The sequence below is a fragment of the Antrostomus carolinensis genome, unplaced genomic scaffold, assembly GCF_000700745.2.
Source record: "Antrostomus carolinensis isolate BGI_N321 unplaced genomic scaffold, ASM70074v2 scaffold52891, whole genome shotgun sequence".
Lineage (NCBI taxonomy): Eukaryota > Metazoa > Chordata > Aves > Caprimulgiformes > Caprimulgidae > Antrostomus > Antrostomus carolinensis.
The window spans coordinates 14850-31120 of NW_010295928.1; the positions used below are offsets into that span (position 1 = coordinate 14850).

The window sequence follows — 16271 nt, forward strand, 5'->3', positions numbered from 1 at the left end:
CATAACTAATTTTAGTTGCAGTTGTGAGAAGGCAAAATCAGGTGACTGAGCATTGCACTTCAATATTTACCTGTTTCTAAAAAAAAACAAAAGGGAGGACTGTTTCAGGAATGACTAAACACTGAAATCTTTTGCTGCAGGATGCTGTGGAGTATACATGCATTTAAAAAGGCATTAATCAAATTCATGCAAAAGAGCCCTCACAGTGATCGTAAACACACTGGTACAGGTGTGACCTCCAGTTCAGCAAGGTCTTCAGTGCTCTGGGGGGTGAACATAATGTAATAGCACAAATAGCTTTATGGTTGATTTGTTTCTTGTACTGTTTTCCCTAAACATCCATTATCACTTCTCCGCCTTCCTAGGGCTTGATATGAGGGTCTTTGGACCTTAGTTCTCACATCATCACTGTGATGATGCTCAGTATTAAATTATTCTAGCATTTCTCTTTGCTTCTAAGAAGTTTGTGTCTCCCACTTGTCCACCGAAGTCATGGGTAAATTACTAAAGCAGTCTTGGGTATATGATGAAGTCCTAGATCCCTGTGAACAAGTCGCTAGTTTAAAGGACACAGTTTTCCAGTCAGGTATCAAGTGGAAGAGGACAGACACCCTAGTCCTCTCCTCCTCCTCCTCCTCCTCCTGCTCCTCTGAAAAATCCTCACTTCTGTCAAATAAAGAAGCTTTTTGGTACTGTTCTGACGCAACCCTTGATCAGCTTTCCCACAATAAGGTATGCAGCCTAAAGAGGTTGGAATGAGCTGGTTTTTTAATATGGCCCTTCTGTCCTTCCTTCTCTGATCTGTAAACCCAGAATTTTTTTAAAGAACAGTCACTGGAAACACCTATTTAAAATAAGAACATCGGGGTCTCTAAATAGTAGGATTAGTGCTTGCAAAATATGTGCCCCACTGTGGTGTTTGATATATGGTTGTGGAAATGACATACTGGAAACTGTATTATTCGGGTTAGAAGGCGTTATGTAAGTGGCCTGCATCTTCACAGTAGCTAAGCAAGGAGATATGTTGCATGAAATATTACCTACCTCCTTTTGGTATCTGTGATATTTAACCACCGTTTCCCCTTTTTTGCTCATTTTTTTTCCTGAGTACTTAATATTGTGATATTACAATGCCACGTCATCTGACAAGATTTCTCACTCTAAAGGCAAGAACCTTTTTCCCTCGTATAAAAAGAGTCAAGGAAACTGTTTCACTGAAAAAAGGACAGAGCCATCAGAGCAGATTTCTGGAAATCTAGGAGGGCCCTGGGTACATCAGTGTCCTGTGTACATTTATGTGCAGGCAGTTTTCTCTACTAGACAGTGCAATGCAATGGGTATAGATGTAGCACTAACAGCCTGTGGCCCTAGGTTGTTCTGTTAGCTTTCTGTTTCTCTTTCATTGTTTGTTTCTGCAACCCATTTGCCCTTGGAAAGGAAAGATTTTTAAAAATATTTGTTCAAATGTCACAAGCTTGTTACCAGTGTTATACAATTATTTACGTAGAAGCTTTCTTAATCCATTACTTTTCCCACAGAAGCTCATTGTATTTACATGGCAAGAAATTGAACTTACCTGGCGAGTTGCCATTTTAAATCAATTTATTGTAAATGACAGAAGTTTACATTTTATTATTCTAATTTTGGCTTAATAGCTTACTTGAGTTCTTGATAGATGAGTTTCTGACTGTTTAAGCCAAAGAAAAATAAGCCATTTAAAATCTAGTTTAATTAAACCAGTTAAAAGTAATTGGGGCTACACTGATAATGTTTGTATCGAACAGCCCTGGGACAATCAGAATGGTTCTCCCAGTCCCTGTGCCAGTGACGAGTCGCTGGCTTACCTGTTTATATGGCTGTGTCCTAGCGTAACTGACTGAAAAGTTGGGCTCCCTGTTTTGTGAAAACATCTAGACTGCTTCTTTGAGTCATGTCAGACTTTTGTTTCTGGTGCTCAATTTTTTAACTTTGTAGTACTGAGTTTTGTGTCACTGTATGGAAATTACAACAGTTGCTTTTCATAAAAACTCGCCACAGACTCCACTATAACTGCCTTTCTCCTTTAAGAAATTGAACCTAAACATGCGTCTAAGTGACAGACTGAGATTTGTGTCTACACTGATACACAGTATGTAGTTTAAACCTAGGAATACTCACTAAGGTGGATTCAGGTAAATTAATTTGCTGCAGAGGCATAGCTTTAGTTTAAGTCACCAGATTTGGCTGCTGTCAGAGTTTTTCTTTTGTTTGGCTGATCTGGCTCTCTAATTGGGCAAGAGCTATATTTTCTGGGATAAACCAGTAGGAAATAAAATACACAGAACCCATAGGGATCCAGAGGCATCTTCTCTTCTTTTCTTCTATTCTCAGGCCAGCTCCCTCCAAACCTCCTTTTACAAGCTTCCCCATCAATCCTTCCTTACACTTCTTGATAGAGGTACCCTACCCCATGTCCTGCTCTTTCTTCTCCAAAAGCAGGTAAACTTCATATGCATATGTTTTAATTCTCATCTACTTGTAGAGATGCTGAGTGCTAAAGAAGTCCCTTCTACCCCACTCAGTGTCTGCTGCACAACGCAACAACTTGTCATGGGAGAAAGTGAAACCCTGCTTTCTCTACCAGCTGTTCTCATCTGGCGTCGCTCATTACCGATATAATCCCGGATAAATGCTAAGAGCTGATTATTGATACTTTGGGGCTGCAGGCCAGGAACATTGATTAAGCACTGAAAAATAAACAAACCAGCTTCCAAAAATCGGGGCAAATATTTGGAAGGAAACTAATGCCCAGGCTGTGTCCTGTTACTGGAACAAAGAGAGACGTGAGAGGAAAATATGTTTTATTTTTCAATAACACAGGCAACAACTGCCTGCATTTGATAATGTTTTTAATTTAGCTTTCCAGATAGCTTGCAAGTCCAGGAGGATTTGTTATCTAGTTTGAAACAATCAGTATGTTGTTCATCTGTCATGTTTTATGAAGAAAGTGTGAGCTGAGAACAAAGATCCCCCTATTCTCTTCTCCAAAGCATGAGATGACTTCATAAAAATTTATTTTGGAAGAACTGAGCTAGGAAATATTTTCATTCAAAACAAGAACAAATGTAAAGCATCATGAGATTAGTCCTATCGAGACTGTAGAAAGGATTCAAAGGTCTGACGTAAGGTGAAAATGAGTAGCTAAGTAAATCCAAATTGATACAATTTTGGTAGGTAAAGTTCAAATAGTCAAAGATGTCCCTCTATGACAAAAAAGGACATTTAGGGCAAAAGAAGAGTGAATAAATCTGACTTGTGAATAAAAATATGTTCTACTCTGTTGCTTAAAACTGAATCAAGAATATAACAAGAAAATAAGTTGAGGGCACAATGAACAATTTCAGTAAATTTACTGTAGCTAATACTGGAATCTCCACATTCCCAAGCACAACCTCCCCCACCCCACCCCTGTGCAATTATCAAGGCTGTTCATGGCAGCGTGTCACTCAACACCACATAAAGCAAGTGGAGAATTAGTAATGCCAAAGCTACAGATGACAAAGCTGAACAAATTTACAAGTGTCCCTGAAACAGATCAGTCCTTTGATTGTACAAAGGCTGCTGGTTCAGTGGCCTTTGCGAGACCAACAGTTATTGTTGTGATGCTTTTGAAATGGAGGGCTTTCTGCAGGATCCAATGGCTAATTACAACCTTGTATGGAACAAATTATTGCAATTTAAGAATAAAGAACTTGATCCTGCTCCCAATGATGTCAATAGGAAAACATCACTACAACATGATTCCACAGTGTGGAAATGTTTTTTTCACAAATAAGGACTGACCTCACTCTTTCATGTGTGGTTTTCTGAAGATTCTTGTGTTTAGGACTATAATATGCCTTTAGTTTATTACAAGTGTTCACCAGACAGCATTTATTAAAACTCTGGTGAATTACGTCTGCCCAACGTCAGTATTTATTGTATTTATTGTATTTATTGTATTTATTGTATTTATTGTATTTATTGTATTTATTGTATTTATTTTATTCTTTATTCCAAGAGGGGCTACCATTTTTTAATAGACTAGCCTGTTTCCTGAGAATGAACTTACAAAGCAGGAAACAATTTTTAACAATTTTTGTCCTATTGAACCTTAAGACTAAGACAGCAGCTCTATAGGGAAAAAAAAAAAAAAAAAAAAAAAGCGCCAGTTTTCACAGTTTTAGGCCACTATACACTGCAGTTGAGTATGCTGTGCAGGGGCACTCCTCAAGGCCACACCTGTAACAGTTTATAAGACAGATAATCACTATTACCAGGATTGGTAGCACTGAATGGAAAATGGTTTTGAAAATTGCTCCAACCTGGGCAGCATAATCTGTACATGCTCCAAAGTGTAGTTACATCCCAGGCTGTTTTATAAGCAGACGGGTAAATAAACACTGCCTAGCAGAGCAATCTAGCAAAATCCAGTATAATGACCATAGTGAAGGTGTTACCAAGCCTGTTAAAAAAGGATATATTAACTAATACATGAATGACTTTTAACTACCTTTTTTGTATCTGCATGAAACTGTCAGTCAGCATCTAACCTCAAATATGTAACTGAGGTGTTTACAGTTGTTCCAGAATATTAAACTTTTCTTTAGAAGTGACACTCATCTGTCTCCAGTCACTAGCTGAGACCTCATCACAAAGGAATTGTTTTGAAAAGCTCCTCCCAAATTATGGCCATAACCCCAGTAGTCAGACAGATGGTTTGCAGTAGTTACGCAAAGAAAACTGCCACCAGTATTTTCACAAAATAAACCTTATTGTGTCTTCTGTAATACCAACAGTCAATTCTGTGTCAACCTTGGGAGAATGGCAGCTGGGAATCTTACAGTTTCTTTACATTTTGTTTTGTTATTTCATGGGTGACTTGTGTTTTCTGTGGCAGAATCAATGTGTAGTCAAATAAAACACCTTGGACGCTACTAATCTTCACAAACCCAGATGAACGCTGTGAATGATGCTTAGCTTTTCCAGCCTCCTACTCTGATACTATCGCCTTGTGTCATTTCTGAATAATCCCATTTTATGCAGTAGTTTAATCTCATCTCTATTGCTCTTTGGTTTTTTGACACAGCCATTTCTCTTGGCCATCACTTTGCATTACTCTTTCAAATTTATTTTTCCATGGATAAAACCTTCTGGTTGTAAGGATAAGATAGCTGAGGACATTTGAGCTGTTCATGTTTTTCTTTGGGGGAGGAAAAACCACAACAGCCTCAGTGAGTCATGTTTTCTTATACACTAAAAATACACACTCTCCTAATAAGATGGAAACTATATACAGAGATACATAATTTGCCTGTAAAAGTGAGAAAACACCTTCTGTTGAACAAAAACATACATCTAACCCCCACTGGATTTGAAATTTTAGTCATTGGCAGTATTAGTGTGTGCCAAAGCAAAGTGGATTCATCATTTCTGTTCCGTAGATGTCAAAATTATTAGTGCTTTTGGAAAAATCTGAAATTTCAGACTCTTAACAGTGACAGATTTTGTTAGGTACCTGAAACTTCCTTCATGTATTGCAGGTTGTCTTTGTCAGCTGGTGTAAAAGCTTCTGGGACTGTGGACTTGTTGCCCTGGATGATATATCCCTGAGCTTGGGAAGCTGCCAGGCTGCTGGTAAGACCATGTATATTTGTCGTCCAATAGCTGCTACCCTTTTTATGAGTTCATTGCATACCTTCATTTTCCAAGCCTATCCTGCAGCTGCCTTCATCCCACTGTGGTTTCTTTTCTTCTTTTCTTTTTCCAATGAGTATTGCATAAATCCTGTTTTTGCAGTAGCATACATACAACGAGGACCAGTTTTGGTTCACAAGGAATGCCAGCTAACTCTTAATTAACTTCACTGACTCTGGTGCAGCTGTATATAGGTGAGCATTCCTTTTGGGGTATTACAATTTTTAAAAAAACAACAGTCTGACTGAAGGAAAAGTATTTTTCAAGTGGCTTTTAGGAAACCAGGAATGGACCCGAAAGCAATATTTTCAAAACACAGCATTATTCTTTTTAGTCCAGAAGTACCTTTGTGCAAGGCCAAGACACAGTCCCTTATCCGAGTTGCAGTTCTCTAATGAAGACAGATGAGTCTACCTCTCCCTCCTGTAGTGGGAGGAACTGAATGTTTTTAAGTGAGACTTTACCCTCTGACATGCACAGGCTAACCTCTCTGAACTCACCCAAACTCCCTCTTCTGGGGCTTTTTGAGGTTTGACAATGCAATGATCATATCCTAATTTGGAAACCATTCTCATGAGACAGCCACAATCTATAATCCCATTCTCCTTTGGAATAAAGCCTTGCCTTTGAAATGGTGATGAGGCTGATCTACCATGCCATTTATATTCCCATGTAGTAAGAACCTTTTAATTACCTCTTTTGATTTGATTTCATGCATTCAGGTGGCTATCCATTACAGAACAGAGAGAAGTCACATGTATAAAACAAGATTATAAAACATTTTTCTAAAGTATTTCTAGAATCTGTTTTGCCTTTGTGTAGTTCTTAAGTAATTTGAAAAGGAACCAAAAGTGCACAACTGACACTTGGGTGTATGAGGACTTTTCACTGATGGCTCAAAAAAAATGCTCAAAAAAATGCCACAGACTATGTGAGGCATCAAAGCTTCCTCCATTCCAAAAGGTGGAAGCAGCTTAGAGTGTCTACTCCTGAACTACAAAGTCAGATTATAGCAGAAGAGTTGACAGAAGCTTCCTGGCAAGTACCTGAATTGTCAACTTTTCTCTCTTCTGCATAATCTAGTAGAATTGAAATAATGAAAATACTCTAGTAATTGCAGCTCAGTGGTCTGTTGTGTGCAGTATGAGAATCTGGTGCCAAGGGAACAGAAGAGAGCTAAATGTGGCATTTGATTTCAGATCACAGAAACTCCAGTCTTTGACAAGACTCATTTAATATGCATGTTCTACACGTTGGAGCTCATTAAACTGCTTGGGGTGCCACAGTAGTGAAGAAAATTACATTGGTAGAGTCCATTGTGGACTAAGAGCTAGGATGAGATAATAAACTGTATGAGATGTTTTAAAGAATATTAGTACATGTTAGTGAGCCAGACCAGGGCACAGATTTCCCCAAAGCTGTGAAGAAAATGAAATTAAATTTCATACATCAGTCTGAAGTTAGCTTTTTTAAGCTTGTGACTACTGTTAAGTATTGCTAGTTACACATAAGTGATTTCAGCAGGGGAGTGAACCCAGTACAATTGGGTTGTGTGATCTCTCCAGATAGCTGTCTAATATATTTGTGCTTTTCAACTATGTTCTCTCCTTATAGATCTATTGCTGCCCAATCCTGGTGAATGTACTTTTGAAAAAGATGAGTGTGTGTTTACCCAGAAGAAGAGAGGTCGTGGGAGTTGGCACAGGAGGAGGGGTCCAACTCCCACTTCTTACACCGGACCAAAAGGAGACCACACTACTGGGGTAGGTGAGTTAAGCTCCACATTAAATTTTTAGAACAGAGATTGATGGTTAACAAAAAATACTTTGAAATTATAACCTAGAACACAGTGAAAGTTTTTACTGTTCTGTTCAGAATAGTTACTCATCAAGTGAAATAAACATATTACTTAGGGACTCAAGGATGGCTTTGAGAATGTGATGTTTAATCTGAATTATCTGCAAACCAAGTGGGTAATTTGGTCTTCATGTCCTAAAGCAGCCTTTCCCTTTGGGAGAAAAAAGGACAAGAAGACTCTCCAGACCCTGCAGAAAAACCTTCTTCCAAACCCCTAGCTTATGTGAATATTCCGTGAAACAAAAAGGCAAGCAAGTGGTTGGGGGCTCTTCTGCATCAACACCCTCCCGTTCAAACTTGGAAGAAAACATGGATAATAAGAGGTCCCACAGCCCCTTTGTTTTGAAAATCTGCTCCATAACCTTACTTACATAATTTTAAGTATTTAGGCTAGTGAGGTTCCCATTAGCATGAGCAAGCGCAGAGAAAACTGCATCAGAATTGCCCCCACACTGGGGCAGAACCTGGTGACCTTTGGAAATGAGGAACTGCATCACTGCATTGGGTGTTTGTGTTTCTGCCCAAGAGGACCTCAGAAACTTACAACTCCACTGACATCAGTATAATGGATGAAACTGCCCTAAGGTTTGTGAACTTCAAATGCTTATGTAGGTTTAAAAAGGCCTTTGGATTTGCCGTCCTTCACAGTGGTTAAAATTCATTCAGCAAGTTAGAAAGTCAGTTTTCAGACAAGCTGGCTTATTCACAGTAGCCTTGTATCCAGTCTGTTAAAAATTTTAGCTGGATTACAAAAGCAGTTGGCCTGCTCAAAAGGCTCACCAAAGGCTATTATTATTATTAGGTCAACTGTAATTGAGTGTAAACCAAGTTAAGCATGATCAGACATAGTTATCTCAGCTGTGTCTACAAAGTCTCTCTCTATACAAGTTTAATTCAAGTTACTCTAGAAAACTGTTTTGTTTCCAGTTAACAAAATAACAAATGCTTCTAGTTAATAAAATAACAAATGTTTTGGTCTGTTTCTGATCTCTTTATCTAAAAAGATGGCTTTGTACACATTCAGCAAAATCTCCCTTTCCTATCCCCTGGTAAAATTTCTGCAATAGTTGCAACCTGAACAAGGCACGGAAATTGACTAGCAAGATGTAAATTCATGGTGTGTGGGACTGTATGGTCAAAATCCTACATGTGGAATTGAGAATGCAGATAAGACTGTTTCTCTTTGGCTTGCAATTTCAGATCACCAAGAAATGATGATTTTCCCATTGTTAATTCTAAACAATACTGATCCTGGGTAGAAATATGAATAGAATTCAAAGATAAGTATGTTTTAAAGCTTAAAACTTCTCTTATGTGTTATGAAATGAAACTAAGAAACATTACTTACAAATCTGGCCATATTCTGACCAGATCTATTGGCAAAGTTATCTAAGTGGAAAATGTAGGCTATCTACAAATCAACATTTTCCCAATAGTGATAGCTTTATACTGTGGAATGACTTTCAAAAGGGAATATTTAAATTCTTGTCCCTATTCCATTTAAAAATTAATTACATTACAGTGAATTAAATGACATACTGTCTGTAAGTCTTTGTTATCCATGCTGTCCAGTTCTTCTGCATCAACTAGACATGTGATCACCAGCTTTAAAATAAGTGAGAATTTTTCCTAATGGTTTTAAAAGTTCATTTGAGAATGTTTACTTTAAAATGTGGGTGAGACTCTTGGAGAGGCTTCTGTAGGCCATCTCTGTATTGTCTGTCAGACCCTTCTCTTCCTACAAAACATAATCCAAATGGATTACATAATGTTGAAGTTGCTGGTTGTTTTGGTAGGTAACCAAACTCAAGTTCCGTAAAAGGATTTAACGTTCAGGTTTGTTTGATGGTTTTTTCCCCCTTGGTTATTCCCTAGATAATATATTATATTCTTCCTCTTTCAAATACCCTCTGTCCCAAGGACAATAGGAAAATAGAGTTTCCAAGGACAATAATCCTCTCCTTGGTGTAGGAGCAACACTCAAAGAGTTTCTTGCTCAAGAAAAGGAATGAGCTGTTAGCGCAATTTTCTTTATTTCTAAGGCAGAAGCCGACTAGACTTATTTTCAGTTTATGTAGAGCACTGAGTATTCTGAGATCAGAGGCTGATAGCTCAACTTTAGAACTGGTGAAGCAAGAGAATCTTTTAAGCCTAGCCTGTGACAACAATGTTTATTCCTTATTTCACGCATCTCTGCAGCAAGATGTGCTGAGAAATATGTGGATTTGAATTCACAAAACCAAGAGCTGATCTAGTCTTTTTAGCAAGTTTGTAATGTGATTCATGCCTTAGAACTAAAGACAAGTTATGTTATTATACTGTAGTATGAGCTGTAGGTTTTGATTTTTTACCTCAAAGAACTTTTTAGCATACTAAACATCAAAATCCTTGCAATGGCTTGCACTAGGTTTGCTATAAATAGCCTTGGGAATTCTCCAACACACTGTATGAAATTTTCTTTATAGACTTACAGCTATAGATAATCTTTGTTTTCACCCCTTTTCTCTGCTGCTGCTCACCACCAAACTACAACCTGGGTTAGAGGGGATGCCTTCAGCATGGGTTTGTGCAGATAATAGTATCATGAGAAACACGCCAAGCATCCACCGGCTGCTCTTGCCACTCTCAGCTTTTCTCCTGCCTCACTGATCCTTAGGAATCCCCTCTCCCCCTGAGGGCAATCTCACCACCAGTACTTGTGGTGGCAGAAGGACAGCTTGTACTCTCCAACACCACAAAAAGGGAGTTGTGGGACTGCAAGAAGGGCTGCTGCAAAATCTGAGTTCACTGCCTGCTGGCAGAGCGTACATCGCAAGACAGAGATCAGCTGCCATATGCAGCAGATGGGACACGGAGATGCTCCTCAGCCTTCTGACACACCTCAGTTTGCTCCAGTTTGAAATAACTGAATGATGGACTTGGTGAGCGGTGGAAATTAACTTGCCTGCCACCAATTAATTGATAATTTTTCCACAGATCAGCATTCATGACACGCTTTCATTCTTTCATGGTTTCTAGAGATTCTAGTTTTCCTCACTTGTGTCTTCACATCTTGATCACAGAAAGAAAAATACTGTTGATGCCATATGTGATTTAAAAGAGGTATTTCAATTAATTTGCTTTGTTAATAGCATCAGGCCCAACCATTGCCTAAACTGTACCCTCAGATGTACAGGCAGCTGTCTCTGAATTCCAGTTAATCAACCACTGTTACAGTGCATTCCTGGTTTAAGAACAGCTGTGATTTTTTTCTTACTTTGTGTTCCTTTCTGTTGCTAGGTATTTCATCAGATATAAACAGGCTTTTAAGTGTTCTTATATTAGCATTCACAAATATTACCAACATTACACTACACAATTATTACAATATCATAAGTATTAGTTCACAAATGTAACAGTTTATGGCATAAAAATCTTTATCAAAATAGTTTCAGTCATAGTCTTTTATATAATGAGTGTGTTGAGCATAATGAACATGCTGGAAGAATATATTCTACTTTGCTAATATTTGCTTGTATATCTTTTTAAGGATACTACATGTATATAGAGGCATCCAACATGGTCTACGGGCAGAGAGCATACCTAGTTTCAAGATCACTAAGAGGAACCCCTGGAAAACAGTGCTTAACTTTTTTCTATCACATGTATGGAGCTGGGACTGGATTATTAAGTGTTTATCTAAAAAAGGAAGGTGATGATGAAGAGATTCCTTTGTGGAGGAGGACAGGGGAACAAAGTATCTCATGGCTAAGGGGACTGATAGAATATGAAAGTGACAGAAACTACCAGGTAAGAAAAAACAAACAAAAAGCAGTCAAAATGGAATACTGAACTATGTGCCAGAATCCAAGATTGGGGTTGTATCAGAAAAAAACTAAAGTGTTAAAACGTAGATAGCATTGAATGGACATATGAACAAGCTGAAGCAGCATGCCATTTCTTACAAATTAAAGTAGGGAGGGAATTATTAAAGACTCTAATAGGTTGCAAGTATGAAAATAGTTAATTAATTCATTATTTTTTTAAAAAATTAAAGTATTTAAATGCTGTTTCCCCATAATTTCTTGTCAGTGGTGGTAGTTTTTATTTAGATAAATTTGTGCAATTTCTTTTCCTCCAGCTGTCTAAAGCCCTGACATAACCACTAAGTTGTGATAAAATGGCTGCTTCTTGCAGGATGGTTTTTCTGAGGTGATACCAACGGCAAAGGATGGTTCAAAGCCAGAGCTCTGTCTTTGGTTTCAGCTGCCATCATTTCAGTATTGCCCGTGACAAAGCATGCTTCAATCTCTGCGTCAAAGTGGAAGCTGAAATTGCTACTGACTGAATCAGCACTGGGCACAAAACTGCACTGATCACTAGCCAAAGATGTCGTGTGGTGTTTTTTTAATTACTTTGCCCTAAAAGCCTGGAAATTAATTAGGGAGGGGAGGGGGGAAAAAAAAAGAGAAACCTTTTACTGAACAGCAAGTTTAGCTTCATCAGTAAGACCACGACATAATATTGTAATGCCTTTTTTTCCTGTCAGGTCTTGCTTGCATATGGGCAACACACAGCAACACATTTTTGCTGAAAGCAAGATAGAAACGCCATGTGAGAACATTTATCAGTGGCCTATAACACAACAGTTTCTTAACAAATTGTGAGGACACATTTACTTCCTTCAGCATAGCACACACCCAAATTCTCTGACCAGGGCAATCAGTCCACTGATGGAGCATAGAAGCTTCTTTCCAAGAAGCAGGCTTTCAGGACACAGTAGATCCTTGAACAGACTGCATGGGTATAATTTTTTTGTAGTCCTTCCTCCTGTGTGATCCATGAAAAGCTGTGTCTTTACAGATTATTTTTGAGGTGATCCGTGGTGTGTCAGTGAGAAGTGACACTGCTATTGATGATATTCTGTTCCAGGCAGGACCCTGCTTAGGTAAGTTTAAACATACTTTGTTTCTCTTACAATACACTGAGCAATTCCCTGTACTTTTTGTAATCAGACGAGTGATACTTCTTCCCTTGAATCCCCACTCAATGGATCTGAATTTAGTATCATGCTGCTGGGTTAGTGGAGAATTTTTGTTTTCTGATGAGAAACCATTCTCAGAACTGGACTGGTAAAGATGCTGGAACACTTTTTAAAAACCGCATGGCAGTCCCATTTGAATCCAGCATGAATCCAATTGTGTCTGATAAAAATACAAATAATTACAATATTTCCCCCTTCTTTCTGTTCTAGAAGTGGAAGAAATTCAGTTCTCATCAGGCTATCCTGACAGCTTAAACGAAATTGAATATTAAATACAGTCTGCTGAAAGGAGTGAAGCGCGTAGAAGATTTGTATGTGAGAAACTGCACAAACTGCCTATTTTAAAATATGTGTTAAGTAAATACTGGACTGATTTGAATATGCACCAATGTATAGGAAGAACTCAGAGCACTCATGTTCCTCACCTTTGCAATGAAATTATTGACTCAGGGCTTCTTAGACTGTTTTTTTTTTTTTTTAATATTTTTTCTCTTTTGCATGAGGTATCAGTTATTATATAAAGGCTTCCCATTTTGCACAGATCATTCATTTTAATGCCTTTTTTTATTTTTTTAAACCTCTCTGGTATATAGGAGAAAGGGGAAAGCAAAGGTGCACAATTAAAATCCAATATTGTGTAATCTTAAATCTGCATTCAGTGAATGTTTTGTGTTGGGTACAGAACGGATTTTGTTAAGGAAATTATAACTATTTTGAAATAATAAACAAAATAGTATTAGCTACTAGTAACAGCCTACAGGTTAAGTGCAATTATTCACTATGACAAATCTCTCTGGGAAACTCTAACACTCTGCTGGCAATTTTTTGTTGTTTTGTATTTTTTTACTATAATATATAACAAATATATTTGTTGTCCTTGCCAATAACAAACACACTTTCAGTGTTCTAGCATATTTCAGTGTAAGCTGCTGACATTTTTAACTATATGAAATGAAATCTTTTGAAGCCATATGTTTTCTGGCATACAAGTCTTGGTTTTTTTAATAATAAATCAGTTTGTACACTCACAGAGAATGTACTTACACTTTACCCAAGCACAAATGCCTTGCATTTATATTAATAGGAAACTGAATTCACACAACTTGTTAATTTTTAAGATTTTATGTGTTTGTGTGTAAGGTTTTGTTTTGAAAGTATTAGAAGTTCCTAATAAAATGTAACTTCGAAAATCATTGTATTGCTTTGCTCTAGACTTTATAGGTTTTCATGTAATGAGAAAAAACTGAACCTAATGCAGTAGTCTGTTTGAATACAAAGAGAATGCAGTGTGTGGCTCCCAACACCTAAGACAGCTGGCAGAAAGCAATCTGATCTGCTGCAGGAAGTTCCTGGATTGAGCCATAGAACTTACTCTTACAGCCGCCACATTCAAGCTGATGCTGCAAGATGCGAGCCTCGAAAAGTGGGAATAGCCTTTGCTCCTTTCAGAGCTTTCAGAGCAAAACATACATTTGCCCTAATGGCCTATAAGGATCAACAGCACCTGGGACAATCTAGCCCCTTGCATCTTTAGTAAGTTTTCATTTTGGTGACACAAACAATCAAAGAGACTGTTGAATACTTTCAGTACTAATGTGTTTATTTGACTACACAGATTGAAGCAGTTTATTATTTCCTAGAGAGTGAGGAAAAGCAAAAAGGAATTGACATCTTAACTGCTTATCCTAGCTACCTACAGTCCTCATTGGGAGCTGGTTATGAACACATCACTCTTGCTATTATTCTGAAAATGAAAGCAATCAGAAACAGTGGACTGTCTCCTAAGAGTCAATACAGGTTTACAGTTGTTCCATAAAGCTTATGCTTTGGTATCAACATTCAGGTCAAATTATCTGAGCAGAGAAAACAAGTGAAAATTAAGTGGTTAAAATCATCAGGCTTTGTGGTTCTCCATACTTCTGATGGGACTTTTCTGTAAATGTAATAAAGCACAAAGTATAACTATTGGGATTCCTATCTCTAACAATTTATAGCAACTCTGCTTCACTCCATCAAAGTAATCAGATTTAGGCTGACAAGAACATAAGCAAAGTACCGTATTCTGCTCTTCAATGAGTGTTCCCTAGGGACCTCACTGGTACCATGATTTTGTCAGCATCACTGAGGGTAGTATTTATTCATAGGGTGTGAAGCATTGTCCTGACTGCAAAAAAAGTCTACATTCCTCCCTTTGTAGAGAACAACAGCACCTCTCCACCCATTTCTGCTGCAGCAATTAAAGAACAGAGGGAGAAGTTGAAAAGTACCTTTAAATTACTTTAGTGCCTGCTGAATTTCAGTTTATAGAAGGAAATTGGCAGACTAGTGAAAGAATGGCTGCAAAACATCTGAAAACTAGGGAAGGTGCATTAAGATTTCTCCACTAGCAAACTCAAGCTTATGGTGACACAAAAAACATTCCATCAGCTCTGTCCAAATAGGAAACTCCCCGTGCAACTGATTTCTGCTGTTAATCCATTTTTATTTACTATGTGTTCCTTTCTCACTGCTGCAGTAGCTGTACAGGGACCCAGCAAGGCAAAAAACAGTTCTAAGACTTGCTCTGCTAGGCCTGGTTACTGTCTGAAAATTTCTTCAAAGGCTACTGGAGAACCTACAAGTAATTGCTTTGATCCTTGTTGTGGCACTGTCCATAAAATGGAAATTAAGAAGCCTTCAAAAGCCGCTATAACACTCCAGACACTAACAGGCTTGTATTTGATTGCTCTAAATGTAGCTTTGTGCTGGAGTGGAACTGAACTTGTCCTGAGATCAGAAGAAAAGCACTTTTATTGCCCTCTTGTTTAATACTCCCTTTATGCTTTAAATACTTTCCATTAGTTGACATTCTGTCATTGTCCTTATTAATTTCCAAAAAGAGGGACAAATTCACACCTCAGTTACACCAATGGAAAACCAGAAAAACAACATAGAATATCATTGTTATTCTAGCTTTACACTAATTTAAATGAAACTGTACTCTGGCTGACTGTTTTTTCACACCAAAACAAACCTAATATAAATCCAACTTTACAGTCATGAAGCTTCACTCAGACAGCTCAAGCTGAGCACTAAAAGACCTGGCATTTTATCTACTTGTATCTGAACACAGCTCACAAGTGTGACTGCCCACACCTGAGAGATGCACTGCCCCGAAAGGATCATTGTGTAAGGTTAAAGGCTGAAGAGAGCACACTTTCCTGCAACATGACACACCGAGTCAGAAGGTTCTAGCCCTGACATTTTGAAAAAGAGAAAACATCAGTCTTGTCCTACCTCAAACAAAACACCAGGTGTCAGATGTCAAATTTACTTAATTTTAACACTTCCTTTGGAAAAACATTTCAATGTATGGTTTCAAGTTTCTTAGCTGCTTAAGTATGAATGAATAAAATTTCAATACTCCTTTACATTACCTTGATCTCTATTCATCTCCTTGCAGTTTCCTTCCCATCCTTCCTCTGTTGTTTTCCTGTCCATCTCCTACACCCTTCGGTTTTTCTCACCTGCATATGCTTTTCCTGAACATCAGTTTTTTGGTCCCTTTCTTAGCCAACTGCATATTCTACCATCTTCCTTTGTTCACTGATAAGTACTGTCTTACATCTTGCTGTTCTTTTGTTCTGTATCAGCTTTTACACCCTCCCTCTCTTACGTTCAAGAACTCCTCTTGGCC

At 38.0% G+C, this 16271-nt stretch overlaps 1 protein-coding gene across 1 annotated transcript in view; it reads left to right on the forward strand.

The window, feature by feature from the left end:
• MAMDC2 (MAM domain containing 2) overlaps positions 1–13345 on the forward strand; it is a 27345-nt gene extending 14000 nt beyond the window's left edge. The window contains exons 6-10 of the mRNA XM_010178108.1: positions 5562–5655; positions 7330–7482; positions 11102–11361; positions 12415–12499; positions 12806–13345. Of these exons, the coding sequence (XP_010176410.1) occupies positions 5562–5655; positions 7330–7482; positions 11102–11361; positions 12415–12499; positions 12806–12867 (654 nt within the window). The 3' untranslated portion in view covers positions 12868–13345. The remainder of the gene's footprint in view (positions 1–5561; positions 5656–7329; positions 7483–11101; positions 11362–12414; positions 12500–12805) is intronic.
• The last annotated feature ends 2926 nt before the right edge of the window (positions 13346–16271 follow it).